This window comes from Cryptotermes secundus, unplaced genomic scaffold (assembly GCF_002891405.2).
Source record: "Cryptotermes secundus unplaced genomic scaffold, Csec_1.0 scaffold1759, whole genome shotgun sequence".
Lineage (NCBI taxonomy): Eukaryota > Metazoa > Arthropoda > Insecta > Blattodea > Kalotermitidae > Cryptotermes > Cryptotermes secundus.
The window spans coordinates 33,908-56,020 of NW_019720605.1; the positions used below are offsets into that span (position 1 = coordinate 33,908).

Genomic DNA, 22,113 nt, shown 5'->3' on the forward strand with positions numbered 1-22,113 from the left:
TTTTTTTTTTTTGTGGAGCGCCATCAAAATATGACAAATGTACTTACGACAGTTTCCAGCATATGTAAAATTTGATTTCCATAAGGATTATCGGAACTGAACCCTTACCTGGAGCATGCATTTTCTGTGGTGTACTGCCAGCTGCTAGGGCACAGGCAAAATTTGCAAGCTGTGAGTTAAGTCAGTCACTACGTCACATCCCAGCACACACTAACACAACCACGGCTGTGGGAATTTCACTGTTCACATAGGTAACATTCTGGTACTCATTTCTGTTAGAGGCTGAGTGAACCCCAGGGCCATAGTGCTTAATTAAATAATTTTCCTGGGGAGTAAAGCGCGGCCGGTGCGTAAGGCTGTCAACCTTAGCGCCATCTTTGAGCCGATTGTCTAGATAATGTGGGACCCTCAACGTCTCACAACCCTATGGGCCTTCACGGCCTGTTACAGGGATAGCTTTACTTTACTTTTACTTACATAGGTGACCACCCTGTCTCACAACCATCCAGATGTAAATTTCCTCTTTAAAATAAAAAAATTCGCTTAGTGGGGGGTGGAGTCCAGCTGGATCCACTGATTGACCTATTGTACCTGCCCCGGGTGATTATGATGATGGAGAATTTAGTGGAATGAAGATTGGTAAACCGAAGTACTGGGGAAAAACCCGCCCCAGCGCCACTTCGTCCACCACAAATCGCACTTAACCAGACCCGGGATCGAACCCGGGCCGTCGCGTTGGGAAGCCAGCGGCTAACAGCTTGAGCTATGGCGCTCATACTTTTGCTACCCTAAACATAGCTACTTCATGGGTTACTGAGGGAATAATCCAGTAAAAGTATAACAGACGCATCCGGCAGAAGGAATTATAAATATAATATAATTAAGACTACAGTGAATGGATTCCTCCATTGTACTAAATAAACATTATATTCACTTGCAGTTAATCTCTACAGGATTATGATGCTAAATTGGCGAGAAATCATAACTGTATACTTAATGAGTAAACAATGACCATTAAAGCATCAGTTACAATAGTTACAGCTATGACTTGGCTGTGGGATGGGATGTGTGAGCATATCCGTTCAGGCGCAGAAGCCAATTTCAAAGGCGGGGGGTATCTCACCTCTCGGTCGAACCAGAGATGATTCGCTCCGTTGCAAGTATACCAACGAAATGACCTTCCAGTCAGTCTCCGTGGCATGGCTTAGAACGCAGTAGTTATCCACGAAGAGTGACTGGCCTGCTCCATTTCTTCATTTGACCGTTTAAAATTTTACAAGAAAGTTGCCTTTAGTCCAGTTCCTTCCTCTTCTTGTACGTTTGGAGATAGAAGTTCGTGAACAGGCCCAGCAGGATGCAAGTGTTTATACTGAATAAGATGCTAAGCTGTCTTGGAAGGTGACAGTCCGAGGCCAAGGTAAAAATGAGATAGCCCAGGATTAACACGAACTGTCCCTGTCAACAAACAGTGTTTTAGTGAGTTATCTTAGCGTGTTTACATCTCGTGACAGACCTATGCTTATCTGCAAGGATAGCTCAGTGAGGGTTAGCAACTGGGTACGGGCTGGAAGGCCAGGTTTGATTCCAGGCAGGGCTGACATATTTTCTTAGCCACCATACGCAAACCGCCTCCAGGCTAACCTAACTTACTTACTTACTCATGGAGCTGAGCCCTTCTGGAGAAGCTGCAAATTCTGCAGCTTCTCAAATTTCCAGCATTTTATGGAACCCGAAGGTTCATTACCGTGTTAACAAGAGCCCTCCACTGGTCCCCATCCTGAGCCAGATCAATCCAATCCATACCATCCCATCCTATCTCTCTAACATACATTTTAATATTGTCTACCCACCTACGCCTTGGTCTTCCCAAGTGGTTTCTTTCCATCTGGCTTTCCCACCAATATCCTATACACATTCCTCATCTCCCCCATTCGTGCTACATGCCTTGCCCACCTCCTCCTCCTTGACTTGATCATTCTAATTATACTTGGAGAACAGTACAAGTTACGAAGCTCCTCATCGTGCAGTTTTCTCTAACCTCCTGTCACTTCATCTCTCTTTGGTCCAAATATTCTCCTCAACACCCTGTTCTCAAACACCCTCAGTCTATGCCCCTCCCTTACTGTCAGAGACCAAGTTTCACACCCAAACAGAACCACAGGCAAAATTATAGTTTTGTATATTCTCATTTTTATGTTTTTGGACAGCAGACGAGAAGACAACAGGTTCTGGACTGAATGGTAGCAAGCATTGCCCGAGTTCAATCTCCTCTTAATTTTCTCCTGAATCATGTTTCGACCTGTTATCGTTGTTCCCAAATATCTGAACTTTGCCACATTTTCAAAACATCTGTTTCCTATCTTTATGTCATGATTTTGCCCAGCATTTTGGTGAGGACAGAATAACATATACTTAGTTTTCTCTGTGTTTACTTCTAGACCAACTTCTTTACTTGCGTCAATTAAAGTTTGTGTGTTTTTCTTTATGGTATCTACATTATCACCCAGTAGATTCACATCATCAGTATAGACCAACAACCGATGTGTCCCATTTAATTTGAGCCCCACCCAGCTTCCCTGGACCTTCTTAATGGCATATGCCAAGGCAAAGTTGAAAAGCAGTGGCAAAAAAGCATCTCCTTGTTTCAGACAATTCTGGATAGGAAATCTATCAGACAAATGTTTACTTTACTATACGTTTTGTTTAAACACATTTTAATCAGCCTAACCAGTCTTGTGGGTATCGCAAACTCCATCAGAATATTGTACAGTACTTCCCTCCTAACTGAATCATAGGCTTTCTTGAAGTTCATGACTAGCTGATGTACTGTCTCATTGTACTCCCATTTTTTCTCCAATATCTGACGAATGCAAAATATCTGATCTGTAGTTGATCTGTTACGTCGAAACCCACACTGATGATCCCCAATAATTTCATCCATATATGGACTTAAACTTGAGAGAAGAATATTGGATAAATGTTGTATGAAGTTGATAGCAGTGATATCCCCCAATAATTACTACAGTCAATTTTATCGCCCTTCTTGTGCACTGGGACAGTAAAGGGTTCCTTCCATTGATCAGAAAATTCTTCTTTATTCCAAATAGAAATAATTAGCTTATGGATCTTAGAACGTAATATTTTGCCTCTTGATAGAATCAGTTCTGCCAGAATTTGATCACTACCTGGCGATTTATACCGTTTCAATTTTGCAATAGCACTTTCAGCCTCAAAAGGGATAGGATCAGGTACTAACGGTTCAGCTGTACGTATTTCTGTCTGCCTAACATCACTGACCCTATGTACATTCAATAACTGAGGGAAGTAGTTCCTCCATCTATTCAAAATATTGTGGGAATCTGCAAGCAGATCACCATTTTCATGCTTCACTAAGTCACTTCTAGGGTGGTAACCCTTCTTGAAGTGATTTATTCCTCTATAGAGATCCCTAATATTCTTGATTTTACTGTTTGTTGCAATCTCAGCAGTTTTGTCTTACAGATATTCGTTCTTTTTATTCCTGAAATGCCTACTGGTTTCATGTCTTATATTGTTCAGATTATCCCTATGTATTTCGCTTGGACCCTGTTACCACTGCAATTTGGCTGTTTCCTTTGGTTCATCGAACCATGGCTTATGCTTCTTCGGTTCATAATAACCTAAACTCTCCTTGGCAGAAATTTGATATTCTCTCTACGAGTTTCCCAACCTTTATTAACATCCACCTCAGTTTCCACGTTCTCCAAAACTGCGAACCTATTTGAGATTTTAACACAATACTGCTCTTTACCCTCTACCTCATTTAATTTTTTGAGATTGAACCTCTCCATATGAACTCTGTGTGTTGTTTGTCTGTTCATTGCCAGTCTTTCCCTAACATTTGCCACCACCAGGTAGTGGTCAGTATCACAATCTGTTGCCCTGAATGATCGGACATCAAGTATACTTGAGTGCCGTCTCCTGTCTATCAAAATATGGTCTATTGATTGTGTATCTTCCCATCAGGAGATGCCCATGTTAATTTATGGATGTTGCGATGTGGGAATGTGGCAAAGTTTACTACCCTAACGCCATTATCATTATTGATTTCGTGTAAACTTTCATTACCAAACGTTTGTTTGAGTTGTACCTGAAGTGTTGTCGAGAGCGGTCGTGTTTCCGGAGAGTTTATAGAAATGGGTTGCTACCTGGAGGACTATCGAGCTCGTGTGGGCGACTGGCCTTCAAGGACCCCCTGGCGCCATGTCCAAGGCCGGGAGATGAACGGACAAGCAAGAAGCTACATAGGCAACATGCTTCTATGCGCAGCAGCTCTAGCAGTATTAGTAATCGGCGGTGTGGAGCAAAACCCTGGTGCCGTTGTGGAGGCTGAGAACATTCTACAAGTATTGCGTAGCGGGTGTGAGAGGAACCTGAAATCGGGAACACAGTGCGACACATGTGGACGCTGGTTTCACAACAGCTGTGGCAATGTAAGGGCCCAAATGGCAGAGAGCGGGAAGTGGAGTTGTGAGAGGTGCAGGTGGGGCAGGCTTCGACAACTGGAGGAGAAACTGGAGAATGCAATGAAGCAGATTGAAGAACTTAAACGGAAGAACAGTGCGATGGAAGATCAGTTACGAGGAGCGGTTGCCAGGGGTGATACGGTGCAGAGACAACAAGATGCTGAGTGCTTAGTGTTGGGTGACTCCATTATACGCAATGTGGAAGCTGAACATATGAGGGTACAGTGTTTTCCAGGAATTAGAACTGAGCAACTGCAGCGAGTCATAGACAACAGAGATCTAGGGGCCCCTGATACTGTCGTAATTCATGTAGGCACTAACGATCTAAGACGAACTGGAAATCTGGATTATGTGATGGGTGATGTATATGCTCTGGTGAAGAAGGCTAAGACTAAGTTTCCTCAAGCCACTTTAGTTCTGAGTGGCGTACTTAGGCGCAGAGACGTGTCGTGGCGGCGTATTGGAGCACTAAACGACAGATATGACTGGGTAGCGAGGTCACTAGGAGTTACATTTGTGGACCCAAACAGTTGGATTGAGGACTGGGACTTCGGCAGGGATGGACTACACATAAACAGTAGCGGAGCGAGGAAACTAAGCCAGCTGTATTCCAGAGTGTGTGACTTCGGCGGCCGAGTGCAAAATCGGAACGAGTGACTGCTGCTGAGGGTTAACAATGAGGGAACGCCTGGAAGGATGACGAACACGATTAACGAGGATCCGACGCTAACCGGGGCGGCGACAAGAAGACAGGAAGACACAAGTGATGGATGTGTAGCTACGGGAGGGGCACAGAAGATAGAGGGCAATTCTTTGGTTTTGCTTCAGGTAAATTGCAGGAGTATTCTTAATAAATCTTTAGAATTTTGGAATTTAATTGATACATATAATCCCGATGTTATCATAACTACGGAGTCATGGCTCAGAGAGGAAATTATCAATGCCGAAGTTTTTAGGGACGAGTACACAACTTTCAGGAGAGATAGGAATACTCGAGGTGGTGGAGTGTTTATTTGTGTAAAGAATTACATTGCTTGCGTGGAACTATGGGTGGACGAGGATTTCGAAATGATTGCAGTTGAAGTGAAAGGCAGAGACCCTAAATGTACATGGGAAATTGTAGGCATCTACAGAGCTCCGAATGAGGATATGCGGGTTATAGAAAGACTGGCAGCCCGAGCCGATTCTTTAGGAAATTTTACAAAGCGTAGCATTATTGCAGGAGACTTAAACTTGCCCTACGCCGATTGGAATGGAAACGTGCAATGCACTAGTGGAGGTCAGGAATCTGTAAATAGATTGGTGTGGGAAAGTGGGTACACGCAGGTAGTAAACAACTCGACACGAGGGGATGCATTGCTGGATGTATACTTAGTCCGGCCGGAAAACCTGTTTACCTCTTGCAGCGTTATACAAGGGATCAGTGACCATTGTGGGGTGTTATTAGAAGTAGAATGGGAAGAAACATACTGTCGACCAGAAGTAGAAAGACTGGTACCGGTGTACCACAAAGCAGATACCATAGGTCTACAAACTTTTCTCCAGGATAAATTTGCAATATGGGCAAGCAATGGTGGATGCGTTGAGGAAGTATGGAATAATTTCAAGAACATAATACTTCAGTGTATCGAAAGATTTATTCCACATAGAATACTCAGAAAAAATCAGACCCTAACTACTACAATAAGGAAGTGAAAGAAATAAAATTAAAGGTCAGGAAAGCATATAATAGAAGAAAATTAGGGCAGCAGTATCAAGAGGAACTGAAGCGATTGTCCAAGCAGTTGTTATTAGCCAAGCAAAATGCGCAGGAGATATTTTTAAGGACTGTATTAAAAAATGAATGTAACTGCTGGACTGAGTTCTATAACACACTGATATATTGGGTTTCTGGACTTTATCCATCGTCCTAGTTTTTAAGATAACAAAAACACGACGATGGACGATGGATAAAGTCCAGAAACACAATATATCAGTGTGTTATACACCATCGTCAGAATCCTATAGTAACTACTTGAGTTCTATAAGTATGTAAAAAGACGCAAAGGAAATAGGGAAAATATTCCTGCAATCAAAGATGTTAATGGACGACTCGTGACTTATTCGATAGAAAAGGCTAACTTTCTCAACTTATATTATTCTTCCGTATTCAGCAGTGAGCGTAGCATCCCGCAAATACAGCACGATATCTCAGGGAAACCCTTCGCAGTTAGTACGAAAAAGAACAAATCAGTAGGGCCAGACAGCATTTCTGGTGAATTTCTAAAACTGGGTGGGGAAGCCATGATTCCATACCTGGCGCGATTACTGGATGTGACAATTAATAATGCCGCTATTCCAAGTGATTGGAAACAGGCCATAGTGGTTCCTGTTTACAAGGGAGGTGATGGATCGCTGGTCTCCAATTATAGACCCGTCAGTTTAACCTCAGTAGTATGCAAGCAAATGGAACACGTTATAGCATCGTACCTGAGGAAAATATGGGATAAAAATGATTGGTTATTTGAGGGTCAGCATGGCTTCAGGCCGGGATATTCATGTGAAAGTCAAGTAATCACGGTCTACCAAGACACTGCAGACTCACTGGATAACGGAAGTAGGATAGACACAATTGTAATAGATTTTTCGAAGGCCTTCGATTTAGTTTGTCATGATCGTCTGCTTACGAAAATTGCGGCCTCAGGAGTGGACTCAAGGGTAGTTATATGGATAAGGGAATTCCTTTTGGGCCGTACGCAGAGAGTCAAAGTGGGAGGGCAACTATCGGAGGAAGTCAGAACAACGTCAGGAGTACCGCAAGGAAGTGTGCTGGGCCCACTACTGTTCCTCGCCTACGTCAATGATATTTGGAGAAATATTGAGTCAACTATTAGGCTATTCGCGGATGACTGTATAATATATAGGAAAATTAAAAGTAATAATGATAAGGAAAAGTTGCAGATAGATCTCAACAGACTTTGGAAATGGGCGGATGAAAATGAGATGAAAATTAATCCAACTAAAAGTAAGGCAGTTCGTTTCACGAGGGCTCGAGTAATGGAGTCACTAAATTATTCGTTAGGGGGCACAGTAATCCCAGAAGCTAGCAGCTGTAAATATCTGGGAATAATTTTACACAGCGACCTAAGCTGGTCTGATCAAGATTTTACACTGTGAAAAGAGCCTGGAAGGCACTTCACTTTACAATGCGTATTCTAAAAAGGGAAATAGCAAAACTAAAAGTCTAGCATACACATCTTTAGTGCATCCAATTATGGAATATGGGGCGGTGTACTGGGATCCTTACAGGGAGGGACAGGTAAATGCGTTAGACCGGGTGCAAAAGAAAGCGGCTAAATTTGCACACCATAGGAACGAATCGAACTGGGAAACCTTGACAGAGCGCAGAAAGATAGCTCGCATACGTGCTCTCTTCAAAGCATACAAGGGAGAACGGGCTTGGAAGGCTGTAGGTGACAGATTAGAAACACCATGCTATCTGAGCAGGGGTGATCATGGCAAGAAAATTAGGAGTAGAAAGCAACGGACAGATATCGGGAAATACTCCTTTGTAAATAGGACCATACAGCTCTGGAACCAACTACCTGCAGATGCTTTAGGTACTCTGTCCTGTAAACCAAGCAATTTTAGGCAAAGGGTTAGGAAAGTGATAAATGAGGCGAAGTGAAGTTGGGGTGGAAATAATTAAAAAGAAAAAAAATTGCAGTGAAGTGAAGTGAAGTAAATGACATTACGCATCCATGACTGTTGGTTTCCTTTTGTTTGTGTTTTGGGTGTTGTGTTTTTTCTTCTCTCTCTCTGTAATTGTTTTTGTATTTGTTGCAGTTGTTTGTATTTCTCTGTAATTGTTGTAGTTGTTAATCGTATTTGGTTTGTATTCACTGTGGTAGGATGTCCTTATTGTTGTGTTTTGTGTATTGTGTTTTGTTTGAACGTGTTGTCACTTAGTGTAATGTGTGTTACTTNGCCATCCTATCACTAACGAACTCTACCCTCTTAACTGCTGATACGATTCTCTCACGTACGAAAAACCCTGTACCTAATTCATGATTTTCATTCCCCTTTCCATAGATAAAATGTATAGTCTCCTGCTGGTGCGATGCCACCTCCATCCCATCTGACCTCCTGTACTCCCACTAAATCTAACTTATATTTTAAGATTTCTTCTGCCGCTGCCCTGAGCAAACCTGCCCTATACAAACTTCGTACATTCCAAGTTCCAAATCTCATATCCATTTTCATTAGCTTATGTCGTTTATCCAAGGAATCAGTCCAGGTCCGAGGCTTTGTGCTCATTTTCGTAACATGATAATTTTTACGGCGAGGAGTTGTAAGCCCCACGCCCAATCCCCAAGCTGGAGGACCACCCCTTGTAGGCTGTCCGCGACTGCTTATTCAATATATTCGCACGTTTCCCCCAAAACTGGAGGCCGTCTCCTCCATCCGCAACCTGAGGACGCGCCATGCCGTGGTGACAAGGGAAGGCTCACCTAACTACCCTGAATAAATAAAGGAGTGGGAGGTTTGGGCTTCTTGCCCAGAGGCAAATCGGCCGGAGCATGAATTGAATGTTCATCTTCATCTAGTGCTGAAGTTAAGAATGCGTGGAGTTAAGCAGCATACCTTCATGTTGTGGTGTTTAATTAAGCCCTGTGACAACGTTTTCTCATATATTCTCCATGTTTTCTTTGCAAGCTAAACTCCTGATTAATGTACGTGCTGATTCATTACTCAGAGGAATGTTGTGGTGCAGTTAAAGATCTATTGTTGGACTGCTAATGGACGGCACAAGTAACTCTTCATGCAGACAGATGCAATGAATACAGCGTATAGTATACATATACTTCTAAATAAGTGGAGGCAAATATACTTTTCTGCATTTCATTGACTGTACACGAAATTTAGAAATGGGCCCTACAGAAGCTTGGGCTCTATAGCAATTTTAATCTGAACAGGAAGTTCTCGTACCGTTTGTAGGCAGGTTAGGGCTGGGAGTGGGAACAACGTTACACTATAAATGTTAGCACGATACCGAGGTCTCAACAAATACAGCAGAAGGCCGATTATCCGAATTAGTGACAAATGTGATTCAGATAACTGGATTCTTCTTATCCAAGAGGAAACACCCCAGAACACTATTCCGTGGCCTGTAGTCCGCAAGCGAACTGTACCGACCGAGCAACCCCTGCTTGTCGGTGAAGTGAATGCAAACTTAGCGGATAGGATAGCCACGGCCGTTAATCTCGTTTTTCTGGACCTGAGTCGATATTTCCTTGAAGTAGCTCCTCAGTTATCCTCACGAGGCTGAGTAGACCCCGTTCCAGACCCACTACTTCTCAGAAAATCTGGTAGCGTCGGGAATCGAACCCGGGAACTCTGGATCTGTTGCCAGGAACTTTGACCACTAGACAACAGAGGCGTTCGCAGAACACTATTATAATAGTAAAACAAAACAAAAAAATGAAAACGTACGGTACATGGAAAGTTAATAATTGTAATTATAAATTTTCATTTTCATTTTATTTGAAAAAGCCCAACAATGATGTTTGTTGAGCAGACGCAGCCCTTGGTTCCGGTGATTTCGTTAATTGAAAAGTCGGATAACCGGCGTTCTACTGCAATTAACTTTCGTGACTGTGTCAGTGTTACTTCGGCTTCCATAGAAGATGGAATATTAAGATTCTTGTCACGAATCTTAAGTGGATTTACGTACAGTCTGTGTACGAAATACTGTACTTGTGCGGCGAGTAACTTGTATCAACATTCGGTACATGTACGTCCCTTGTAATATGTGGTTGTATCGGACACATGCAGAAGAAAATTACTCTAATTTCGACAAAAATTTAAGTTTAGGCAGCCAAACATTTGCCATCGGCAAACTTACCAGTTGTATCCAAGTCATGTACTTCTTCCACCACAGATATTTCTGGTACTGTGGGCCCATCGCTGCCACCATGTAGTAGAAATACATGACGACATGTACCGCAGAGTTGATGAAACCCGCCAAAATTGCTTGTTCACCTGCAAGCATTCAGAAATAAGTGCACACGTTTTAAAAATATTCCTTGTAATTCCTAACTAAGAGGAGCCGGGATAACTCAGCGTAGCGACGGGCTGGAGGGCCAGAGTTCGATTCCTGGTAAGAACAAGAAATATTTGCCCACTCCAAAGCGTTCACAGCCGCTCTGAAGCCCACACAGCCCCCTGTCTAATAGATACGGAAAAAATGTTTCGCGGCGTTAATGTGACAAGGGCATGAAGCTAACCATTCACCTCCATCTAGTGCCGAGGTTGAGAAAGATGGAGCTATATCGCTCCCCCATATATTCTCATGGCATGGTGCTTGATTAACTAAGCACAGGGATTTTTTTTACCTGATTATATAAATAAGAATGTCGGGTTGTAATAGTAGGAGTAGTAATGCCTTGCAGATAGTGATTATATTCTTTAGGTTTTATGAAGCTGAGTTCGTTGAAATTTGCTGGTAAAATTTACATTTAAATTTTTGAATGGCTGAGAGGAACTCTTCATGCGAGATGGGCCGACCAGTGCGTTTCATAACATAACAAACTGACAGTTCGTGACCGCTAGCATCAAAACTCATGAATAAACTATTCCTGGCCAGTTCATTTCAACTTAGGTTATACTCGTAGAAACCTATTCCCAGTCCTCTGCCATGTTAGGTGGGTCCTTGTCACCATGCCATGGTGCGTCCTCAGGTTGCGGATGGAGGAGACGGCCTCCAGTTTTGGAGGAATCGTGCGAATATATTGAATAAGCAGTCGCGGACAGCCGACAAGGGGTGGTCCTCCAGCTTGGGGATTGGGCGTGGGGCTAACAACTCCTCGCCGTAAAAATTATCATGTTACGAAAATGAGCACAAAGCCTCGGACCTGGACTGATTCCTTGGATAAACGACATAAGCTAATGAAAATGGATATGAGATTTGGCACTTGGAATGTACGAAGTTTGTATAGGGCAGGTTTGCTCAGGGCAGCGGCAGAAGAAATCTTATAATATAAGTTAGATTTAGCGGGAGTATAGGAGGTCAGATGGGATGGAGGTGGCATCGCACCAGCAGGAGACTATACATTTTATCTATGGAAAGGGGAATGAAAATCATGAATTAGGTACAGGGTTTTTCGTACGTGAGAGAATCGTATCAGCAGTTAAGAGGGTAGAGTTCGTTAGTGATAGGATGGCATACATAATACTGAGAGGTCGCTGGTGAGATGCCATTGTTCCGAATGTTCAGCCCCAACGGAAGATAAACCTGATGGTATAAAAGACAGGTTCTACAAAGAACTAGAACTTGTATTTGATAAATTCCCGAAGTACCCTATGAAAATATTGCTAGGAGATTACAATGCCAAAGTAGGGAGGGAAGACATTTTCAAAAAACGTTTGGGAATGAGAGTTTGCACGAAATTAGTAATGATAATGGCGTTAGGGTAGTAAACTTTGCCACATTCCCACATCGCAACATCCATAAATTTACATGTACATCTCCTGATGGGAAGCTACACAATCAAATAGACCATATTTTGATTGACAGGAGACAGCACTCAAGTATACTTGATGTCCAATCATTCAGGGCAACAGATTGTGATAGTGGCAAATGTTAGGGAAAGACTGGCAGTGAGCAAACAAACAACACACAGAGTTCATATGGAGAGGTTCAATCTCAAAAAATTAAATGAGGTAGAGGGTAAAGAGCAGTATTGTGTTGAAATATCAAATAGGTTCGCAGCTTTGGAGAACTTGGGCACTGAGGTGGATGTTAATAAAGGTTGGGAAACTCGTAGAGAGAATATCAAATTTCTGCCAAGGAGAGTTTAGCGTATTATGAACCGAAGAAGCATAAGCCATGGTTCGATGAACCATGCTCAAAATTATTAGACCAAAGGAAACAGCCAAATTGCAGTGGTAACAGGGTCCAAGCGAAATACATAGGGATAATCTGAACAATATAAGACATGAAACCAGTAGGCATTTCAGGAATAAAAAGAACGAATATCTGTAAGACAAAACTGCTGAAATTGCAACAAACAGTAAAATCAAGAATATTAGGGATCTCTATAGAGGAATAAATCACTTCAAGAAGGGTTACCAGCCTAGCAGTAACTTAGTGAAGCATGAAAATGGTGATCTGCTTGCAGATTCCCACAATATTTTGAATAGGTGGAAGAACTACTTCTCTCAGTTATTGAATGTACATAGGATCAGTGCTGTTAGGCAGATAGAAATCGATACAGCTGAGCTGTTGGTACCTGATCCTAGCCCTTTTGAGGCTGAAAGTGGTATTGCAAAATTGAAACGGTATAAATCTCCAGGTAGTGATTAAATTCTGGCAGAACTGATTCTAGCAAGAGGCAAAATATTACGTTCTAAGATCCATAAGCTAATTATTTCTATTTGGAATAAAGAAGAATTTTCTGATCAATGGAAGGAATCCTTTACTGTCCCAGTGCACAAGAATGGTGATAAAACTGACTGTAGTAATTATCGGGGGATATCACTGCTATCAACTTCATATAAAATTTTGTCCAATATTCTTCTTTCAAGGTTAAGTCCATATATAGATGAAATTATTGGGGATCATCAGTGTGGATTTTGACATAACAAATCAACTACTAATCACATTTTTCCATTCTTCAAATACAGGAAAAAAATGAGATAGTACAATGAGTACAATAAAATAGTACACCAGCTATTCATAGACTTCAAGAAAGCCTACGATTCAGTTAGGAGGGAAGTACTGTACAATGTTCTGATAGAGTTTGGGATACCATGAAACTAGTTAGGTGGATTTGAATGAATTTAAGCGAAACTTATAATAAAATCCGTATAAGTAAACATCTGTCTGATACATTTCCTATCCAGATGGGTCTAAGACAAGGAGACGCTTTATCGCCACTCCTTTTCAACTTTGCCTTAGAATATGCAATTAGGTAGGTCCAGGTAAACCAGGTGGGACTGAAATTAAACGGGACACATCAGCTGTTGGTCTATGCTGATGATGTGAATCTACTGGTTGATAATGTTGATACTATAAAGAGAAACACACAAACTTTAATTGACGCTAGTAGTGAGGTTGGCCTAGAAGTGAACACAAAGAGAAGCAAGTGTATGTTGCTTTCTCATCATCAAAATGCAGGACAAAATCATTATGTAAAGATAAGCAACAGATGTTCTGAAAATGTGGCACAGTTCAGACATTCGAGAACGACTATAACAAATCAAAACCTGATTCAGGAGGAAATTAAGGTGAGATTGAACTCGGTAATGCTTGCTACCATTCGTTCAGTTCTCGTATGCTGTCTAAAAACATAAACATTATAATATACAAAAATATAATTCTGCCTGTGGTTCTGTATGTTTGTGAAACCTGGTGTCTGATATTAAGGGAGGAACATAGAGTGAGGGTGTTTGAGAACAGGGTGTTGAGCTGATTATTTTGATTGAAGATGGATGAAGTGACTGGAGGTTGGAGAAAACTGCATAATGAGGAGCCTCATAATTTCTACTCTTCTCCAAGTATAATTAGAATGATCAAGTGAACGTTGATGAGATGGGCATGGCATGTAGCACGAATCGGAGAGATGAGGAATGCAAATGAATATTGATGGGAAAGCCAGAAGGAAGGAGGTCACTAAGAGGACCAAGACAGAGGTGGGCGGATAATATTAAAATGGATTTTAGAGAGATAGGATTTGATGGTTTCGATTGGATTAAGCTGGCTAAGGATAGGACCCTTGTAGAGAACTTGTGAACACGGTGAAGAACCCTGGGGTTCTGTAAAATGTTGGGAAATTGTTGAGTGGCTGCAGAATTCGCAGCTTCTCAAGAAGGGCTCAGCTCCATGAGCGAGTGAGTGATTTCAGTCCTCTACTTTTATTTTATTCTCATGTTTATTCTTTCTCTCTCCCTGTAACATCTGCCGACCTCGTTTCCACAATTTCTACGCAAGTCTGTCTCTGCTTACACGTTGTACAACATTAACTGAAGAGAGCCCCAATATGAAGCACTTTAAAGTATATTGCTCTCTTTTTTGCAGGAGGAACCTCCTCGAAACCGAACTACAACTGTATACTGAGCCCTACCTGGTAGATACTTCAGGTAGGCCCACGTAAATAATACTTGAGAAGCGTGGTGATACACATGGAGGAACGAAACTTGTCTCTCTTTCTTTCGGAGCACAAAGACCACCTGTAACATATGAAGCAAGGTATCCATTACTACCTTATATTGCCTCTGTCAATAAAGTGCAGTATTTAAGGTGCAGGCTGTTGGTGTGCCACTTCTGCAACATATATCATAGCACAAACAATCTACACGCAGAATAAGAAGGTGCACCTTAAAGACGCTCACGTAAACCATAATACGCATTAATCAGTGCAACAAGGTGCCGAGATATAATACTGAAAGCGCTCTCTCATCAAATAAATACATCATTCTGTGCGTAAATTATATTTTATTTGAGTGCTCATATTTATGTTACGTTGTAGCTCTGATGTAGGTTCCGAAATTGTTTTTGAAATTCCGAAAGCCACAGTGCCGATTTCATTAAATTCATATGGGTGCAAAGTTGCTTAACAAGCCTTCCGTTCCGACGAAGTTTATGCTTAATTCAAATGGTGTTTTGGCATGAATTATGATAAATTACTCTGTAAATGGTAGAACTGCCAATGTTGAGTACAACATTCGTGTAATTTGGTTGCTTCTTTTTATTTAGAAGAGACAACCAACGAGGTCCCGTGATACAGTGCACAGCCAGTGACAACAACTTACGTGATAAGTTTATACAACCTTAGGTTATGGAGGAAATGGTGCATACATGAAGCTAGAAATAATCATCAGTGTCACAAAAAAAGAAGACATGTCAAGTAGGTAACTCTATATAGTGTGGTTCACTCCAGAAATGTTAATTAACTTACGGTATCCGTCAGTTCCACTACTTTCGACATTAAGTACCACCAGCTACACAAGTGTACCTGTAACAGAGGATTTATCACTTTAAACATAAGAATTACAAAATGCCACTTCCCAAATATAAGTGATGTGGCGTATGCAAACGGCAGAATTACGGACAAAACTTCATTATTACGGACTCACTTTGTACACTAAACGCAAAGGAAATGTAACAATCCTATTTAAGAGTAAAATCACTGCCATGCACGAAAACCGAACAGATAGTGACCTGTTCGCTTATGAACGGTAATAGGGGGAGGTGACACTCGTTAACAGAGTTCAAGTTACTACGAGACACAACATCGATACTTGAGAAAGGCAATGTGAGGCACAGCGAAACTACGGCTTGTTCTTTATGATGCATTGTCCATGACAGACTCTGCAGCAAGTCATTGCAACGACTAATAACATTATGTGTTCTACTCCACATTCTACATGTTTATAAAAACAATACTTGTCCAATTAATATGTGATTGAAACCCGTGGGCAAAGTGTATCTGTTTTATTAGTAAAATTAAAACTGAGCCCTATTTGCCGTTTTGTACAGCATTCTAATTATTACCACACCCGACCGGGAAGCTCTGGGATTAAGTAGCCGACAGTGTATGATTTTCTGCTTCAAGTAGGACAAGAAGATGATTTTTATATGAACGCCCAATTATTTATGTAACTATATTTGTATGTAACTGTCTAGCAGAATAATCCAAAGACTTAGTTGATCACAACAATTTCTAGACGCGTTTGGGACTTTTCGCCGTACCCTGCATTGAAAACTATAATAAAATCTTAGAGGTGTATGGAGCTTCGCCCAACTATGCCAAGACTGCATGAAAGTTCAGATGGTTCAGATGGCCGTGTATCAAAATCTGGAGTTAGAAGAGATGTTCGGAACTGAGCATTGTCTGGCTACACTGAACAGGTGGCGCTCAGTGTCAAAATGAATAACTAGACTCCGTGTCTTCTGAATTGAGTATGGCAACAGATGGGATTGGATGGGATATACATTAGACATGTGCAAAGCGAAGCATGGGACTTGTCTTAAACTTAACAAACAACAAAAAAGGTAAGGTCTTACAGCTTATATTTTATATTATATTTCATTCACTTTTCTGTACTTAACTATTAAAATCAGCAACGTTTGAGACCCGCATTGTAACTTTACTAATATACTGCATTGGTTAAAGCAAATCAAGAATACTTACTTTGTACGTGTGCTCGCTTGATCTCTGTTTGGGGTTGCAACCCTCGACAATCAAATGGGACACCAACCCTCCGGCAGCAATCTGCAGGACAAGAGGCTTACGCGATAAATATTTGGGTACTAGGCCTGCAAGCCGTGCTCGTTTTTAGAATTGCTACAGGCGTTCCTTGCAAGTAAATCATATTCATTCCGCACACAGAATGCAGCATGCTTTAATATAGAGGAATTGTATCGGCAGTGGAAGGAGTCTTTTATTATGCCTGTTTACAAGAAAAGTTATAAAACTGGCCGTTGTAATTATCGAGGTATATTATTACATTATATTATTTGTATATCAAATTTATTTGAAATTTTACACATATAAAACTCTCCCAAAAGTACATTTATATGAAGAAGATATTATTGGGCTTCACCACTGTGAGTTTCGAAGTAAGGGTAATATTTGTGGTGCATCAGCTACCCGTGGACTTCACGCAAGTCTGGTTCAGCTGAGAGGGGGAAGTACTGTACAATATTCTCATTACGTCTGAGGGTATCCATGAAAATGATTGTGCTTATTAGAATGCGTTTAAATGAAACACATACACATATGAAAGTTCAGAAAGATAAAGATTTGCCTGATGCTTTCCTCTTCTAAATAGTCTGAAACAAAGAGATGCCCTACTGTCGTTGCTTTAAACTTTGCTTTACAACACACCATTAGGAAGGTTCAAGAAAACCAGGTGGGATTGAAATTGAATTGGAGACATTAGCTCTTCGTCTGATGATGATGATGATGATGATGATGAAAGTTTACTGGGCGGTAGCATAAATGTCGTGAGAAAACTACCGAAGCTAGTTAAAAGGTTAGTTCGGAAGTAATGCAGAGACCACTAAGCGTATATGTTGATGTCTTTTCACCAGAATGCAAGGAAAAGTCTAAACAGAAAGGCAGCTAATAGGTACTTCGGAAATGTGGCAAAGTTAATTTGTTTGGCAACGACAGTAGTAAACCAGAACTTGATTCTTGAGGAAATTAAGACGAGATTCAGATCTGGTAGTGCTTGCTACCATTCAATTAAGAATTGTTGTTTTCTCTTCTGCTATCGGAAAAAAGATAAATTAAAATATGTAGCATTATGATTTTTCCTGTAATTTTGTATGGGTGTGAAACTTGGTCTCTGACATTAAGGGAAGAATACATTGAAGGTGTTCGGAAACAGGGCACTGAGGAGAATATTTAATCTAAGATGGATGAAATAATAGGAGACTGAAGAGAACTGCGTAATGAGGAGATTCGTAACCTGTACTCTGTTCCCACCTCATGACTCGTAGTACGCGGGTTCAAATACCCGGCGGAGGTATTCGAATTTTTAAGGGCGGAAAAATTCAGGGAACAAGTCCTCCGGGAGGAACTTTAAGCCGTGGGTCCCGTGTCGTAGCTTTACGGCACGTAAAAGAACCTCATATCTCCAAATGAGGCCACTGAGCCAAATTCCAGGACGTTTCCCGCCCAACAATAGTCTCTAAGGCCTCTGGTAGATGGGGGAAGCATTATAGATACCTCTCAGCTAGTAGAGCCGGTCTCGCTGGCTGGGCGGGACTGATGGCAAGCACCAGTACCAGTAGGATATAGAGACTGGTAGAATATCATTGAGGGAAGCACAATGGACCAATACAGGTCTAAGTGCATGGGGAAACCCACCCTCTCCAATAACTAACTAACTAACCTGTACTCTTATCCAAATATAATTAGAATTGATCAAGTCAAGGATGATGAGATTGACAGGGTATATAGCACGCATGTGGAAGAAGAGAAGTAGCTAGAGAATTGTGGTAAAAGAACCTGAAGATAAGAACAACTAGGAAGACGTAGACGCCGGTTGGAGAATGAGACTAAGGCCCCCCATACACACACAGTTTGGCCTTCCGATCGACCTTACAGGCAAAACTGAGACAGTTTACCCCCCATACACGCGCAGATAAAGCGGCAGGCTTCATGCCACAATCACGGTCTTCCAGCCTATAATGTTGAGTCGCACACGTCACGTGCTACGGTCCTGCAGGCCGGACTGACGGACTGACGGGTTTCCCACAGGCCAACAGTGCAAACGATTGGCCGGTCGGCCGCACCATACACGTCAGTTTTGCCTTTTAGTCTTCAACTGTGCAGACCGAACTGGAGGCCAAACTGTGTGTGTATGAGGGCCCTAAACGTAATCTTAGAGAAGCGGACTGTATTCATCTGGCTTACGACTGGAACAATTGGCGGGCTCTTGAGAACACGGCAATGAATCTCCAGGTTCAATAAAATACTAGGAATATTTTGAGTTGCTGAGCAACTACTGGTTCGTGAAGAAGGACTCAGCTCCATGGAGTTACTTACTTAGTTGTATATTTCTCATGAGCATTAAATTTATATTTCTCCAAACACCCTCGCAGTATTAAGAATGTTTAAAACATGAATGACATTAATAATGAACAAGAAATAAAATTATTTCAGGGAATGCTTTTTATTACTCAGTATGGATATTGCTACCATGAGGTCTGCTTCACAGACCAAAACTAAGGTGTAAAGGCGAGGTTTTCTTAATTTGATGTAATAACGTACCTTTAATATGTTAATAAGCTCGGTGATGCGGGGTAGCTCATTCTACAGGAAGGTTCTTAACTTAGTTGACCGGTGCACCGCCGGCTGCGAGGCGCATACAAATTTCTCCGAAGAATAAATGTGTCTGACGGGTGATAACTTTTTGAGGAAGTTACTATCTAGACCGTTGACGGCTTTATGTTTCACGGCGAGCAGTGTGGTTCATGCTTGGGAATTTGTTTATGATTTGTGAGCAGTAGGCAGCAGTTATTAGCTCCATTAGTCATTTGTTATCAGTTAAAATTAGTGAGCAGTGTGTTCCGTAATGGTGTTGTATGCTTCGGATCAATGCATATTTCTGCATGACGCCCACGTGAAATAGGGATCTGGTAGACAGTGTCGGCGAAAATTTCGACGGAAGTTTCATAACGATAGTGTTATCAGCAGAAAATAGTTCACAGTTTAGTGAACAACTTGCAATAACGGAACTGATAATAGACAAGAAGGAAGGGCATAAGCGTCGAGTGAGTGCTGAGGAGAAGTTAGACGACACAGGGGCCAAACTTGAACACACACCTACAAAATCACTCAGAGTTATAGCTGAGAAGACTGGGGTGTCAGAGCAAGAAGGGCAACACAAAATTTCCGAAGCTAAGACCCTGTAAAACAGCAGTAATCCATGCCTTGCAGGCTCACGATCCAGGGTTCATTTTTGCATTTGGTTTCTACAGCCTGTCGTCGAAGTTGAGATTCATCCGCAATTGGCATTCTTTTGTGATGGAGCGCGGTTTCTCCTGTAGGGATACATAAGTACGCTAATAGTCGCTACTGGAGTTCACAGGATCCACATCTAACCCACGAAGTCCGGCTCCATCCAGTGCAAGCTGGTGTCTGGTGCGCTGGAAGTGCAACAAGATTTGTTGGACCTGTGTTTTTAACTAAAGGGGTGATAATAAAAATGTATCTACGTGTAGAGGGACAGCATTTTCAACACCTCCTCTCATGTATCAATTGTAACAGCTTCATTTCGAACGTTATCGGCAACAGGCATATTGAATCACGGGAACTATTCGTATGCGCCTCGCAGCCGGCGGTGCACCGGTCGCCGTGAACTGGTCAACGAAGGTGAGCACCTCCCTCCATATATTGGCTAGGCTGGACGTCCAAGGACTCGGGGTTGCATTTTTGCAAGGAGGAAGAGATTTTTCATTTCTCCACAGCGTCCCTACCTACTAAGAGACCCAGCCAGCTTCCCTCGGGGGTAGAACAGCAGGAGCCTGAAGCTGCCCACTACCCTCCATCTAGTGCCGAGGTTAAGACAGACGGAGCTGTGCCTTCATTCCCTGGACGTTGTCATGACGAGGTACTTAGTTACTTATAATTAAGCGCCGGATAAACTTGTTGGCAATAAACGTTGTCTCTTACTTTGATGTGGTAAGTTAAATTTTATGTAATAATAAGCGGGTCCATCCTGAAGTGGCTGCTAGGTTCCCTGCCCTACATATATCCCGCTTACATGTGAACATCCGAACCACCCCATGAAAGGAGTGGCCACGTCTGTTTCCGTCAGAATTGCGAGTATTTAAACTCTTGTAAGATTTGAGGCTTTCACTGCGGTGACTATGAAGAGAGCAGTCTTCTGGGATGTGGCGCCGTGTAGGTATTGTGTTAACCGACGTTTCGGAAGAAATTACGGCCTCCATCTTTAGGGTAGAAGCGAAGAACTGGTGTGAGCAGGTGCAAATAGTCTTTCCCATCTCTGTGCTTCTCCGTTACGGTTTGGGAACCACTTCCGACTTGTTTGTCCTTACGAGGAGCTCGTTAAAGTGAGGATTCAGTGCACCTGTATGTGAGTCCACGTGTCGGCTCCAGAACATCCACCTAGCGCTCCGCTTGGTCCCCCGCTGCACAGACAAGAGCCCCAGAAGAAGCGTGCATCTGTATGCATCTTCTCCACGAGTAAGACCAGGAAGCCATGGAGTCGCGGCTTGTTAAAGGGTGTCACCTTTACAGTATTTCTCGAGACCAGGTCACAGAGGACGTTCCCACACCGGCATAGACCGTCCCTGCATAATGGCTGACAGCATTTTTTCACACAGAAGGCCGCCCAAGCCAGTGCGTAGTTAAACAACACGCGGCCATACACGACGTCCTAATTACGCATTCAGCGCTCTCACGGAAGCGTACTAAACAATATATTTGCTCATTATCTGTCCAACTATGCTGAGTCGACCTCAGCGGTGATAAAAGAATCGAATGAGGTAGAAACGAAACAAACTCCTTGGCTATAGTCCGCCAGCGAACTATACCGACCGAGCGACCGCCGCTTGTCGGCGAAATTAGTGCCAACTTTAGTGGATAGAGGGTGTCGCGTGGTCAGCGCAACGAATCCCCACGGTCGTTAATCTCAGGCTTCTAGACCGGAACCACTATTTCTTTGAAATAGCTCCTCAGTTATCCTCACGAGGCTGAGTGGACCCCGTTCCAGACCCACTACGTCTCAGAAAATCTGATAGCGCAGGGAATCGAACCCGGGGCCTCTGGATCTGTAGGCAGGGCCTCTGACCACTAGACCACAGAGGCGGTCCATCGACTGAGGTAAATTGTTATAATTATGAATGTGGGATTAAACGAATGAGGATGTTGTTGCGATGTTGTTCCTGATGCAGGGCTTGTGTGGCGCCTGCAGTTGTGAATGGGTTGGGATCTGGAAGGAGGGGATCGCGATCTGTTTGTAAGTACTCTCGCTACAAGCCGGAAGGTCGCGGGTTCACGTCCTGATGAGATCATTGGATCTTTTTCAATTGACCTAATCCTTCCAGCCGCACTATGGCCCTGGGGTTCACTCAGCCTCTAACAGAAATGAG

At 42.4% G+C, this 22,113-nt stretch overlaps 1 protein-coding gene across 1 annotated transcript in view; it reads right to left on the bottom strand.

The window, feature by feature from the left end:
• Positions 1 to 896: 896 nt before the first annotated feature.
• Positions 897 to 22,113, bottom strand: part of LOC117282036 (elongation of very long chain fatty acids protein 1-like) — a 43,818-nt gene continuing 22,601 nt past the window's right edge. Inside the window, exons 3-7 of the mRNA XM_033753966.1 lie at positions 16,679 to 16,759; positions 15,443 to 15,499; positions 14,609 to 14,714; positions 10,390 to 10,526; positions 897 to 1,455 (exon numbers count right to left, since the gene is read on the bottom strand). Of these exons, the coding sequence (XP_033609857.1) occupies positions 1,291 to 1,455; positions 10,390 to 10,526; positions 14,609 to 14,714; positions 15,443 to 15,499; positions 16,679 to 16,759 (546 nt within the window). The 3' untranslated portion in view covers positions 897 to 1,290. The remainder of the gene's footprint in view (positions 1,456 to 10,389; positions 10,527 to 14,608; positions 14,715 to 15,442; positions 15,500 to 16,678; positions 16,760 to 22,113) is intronic.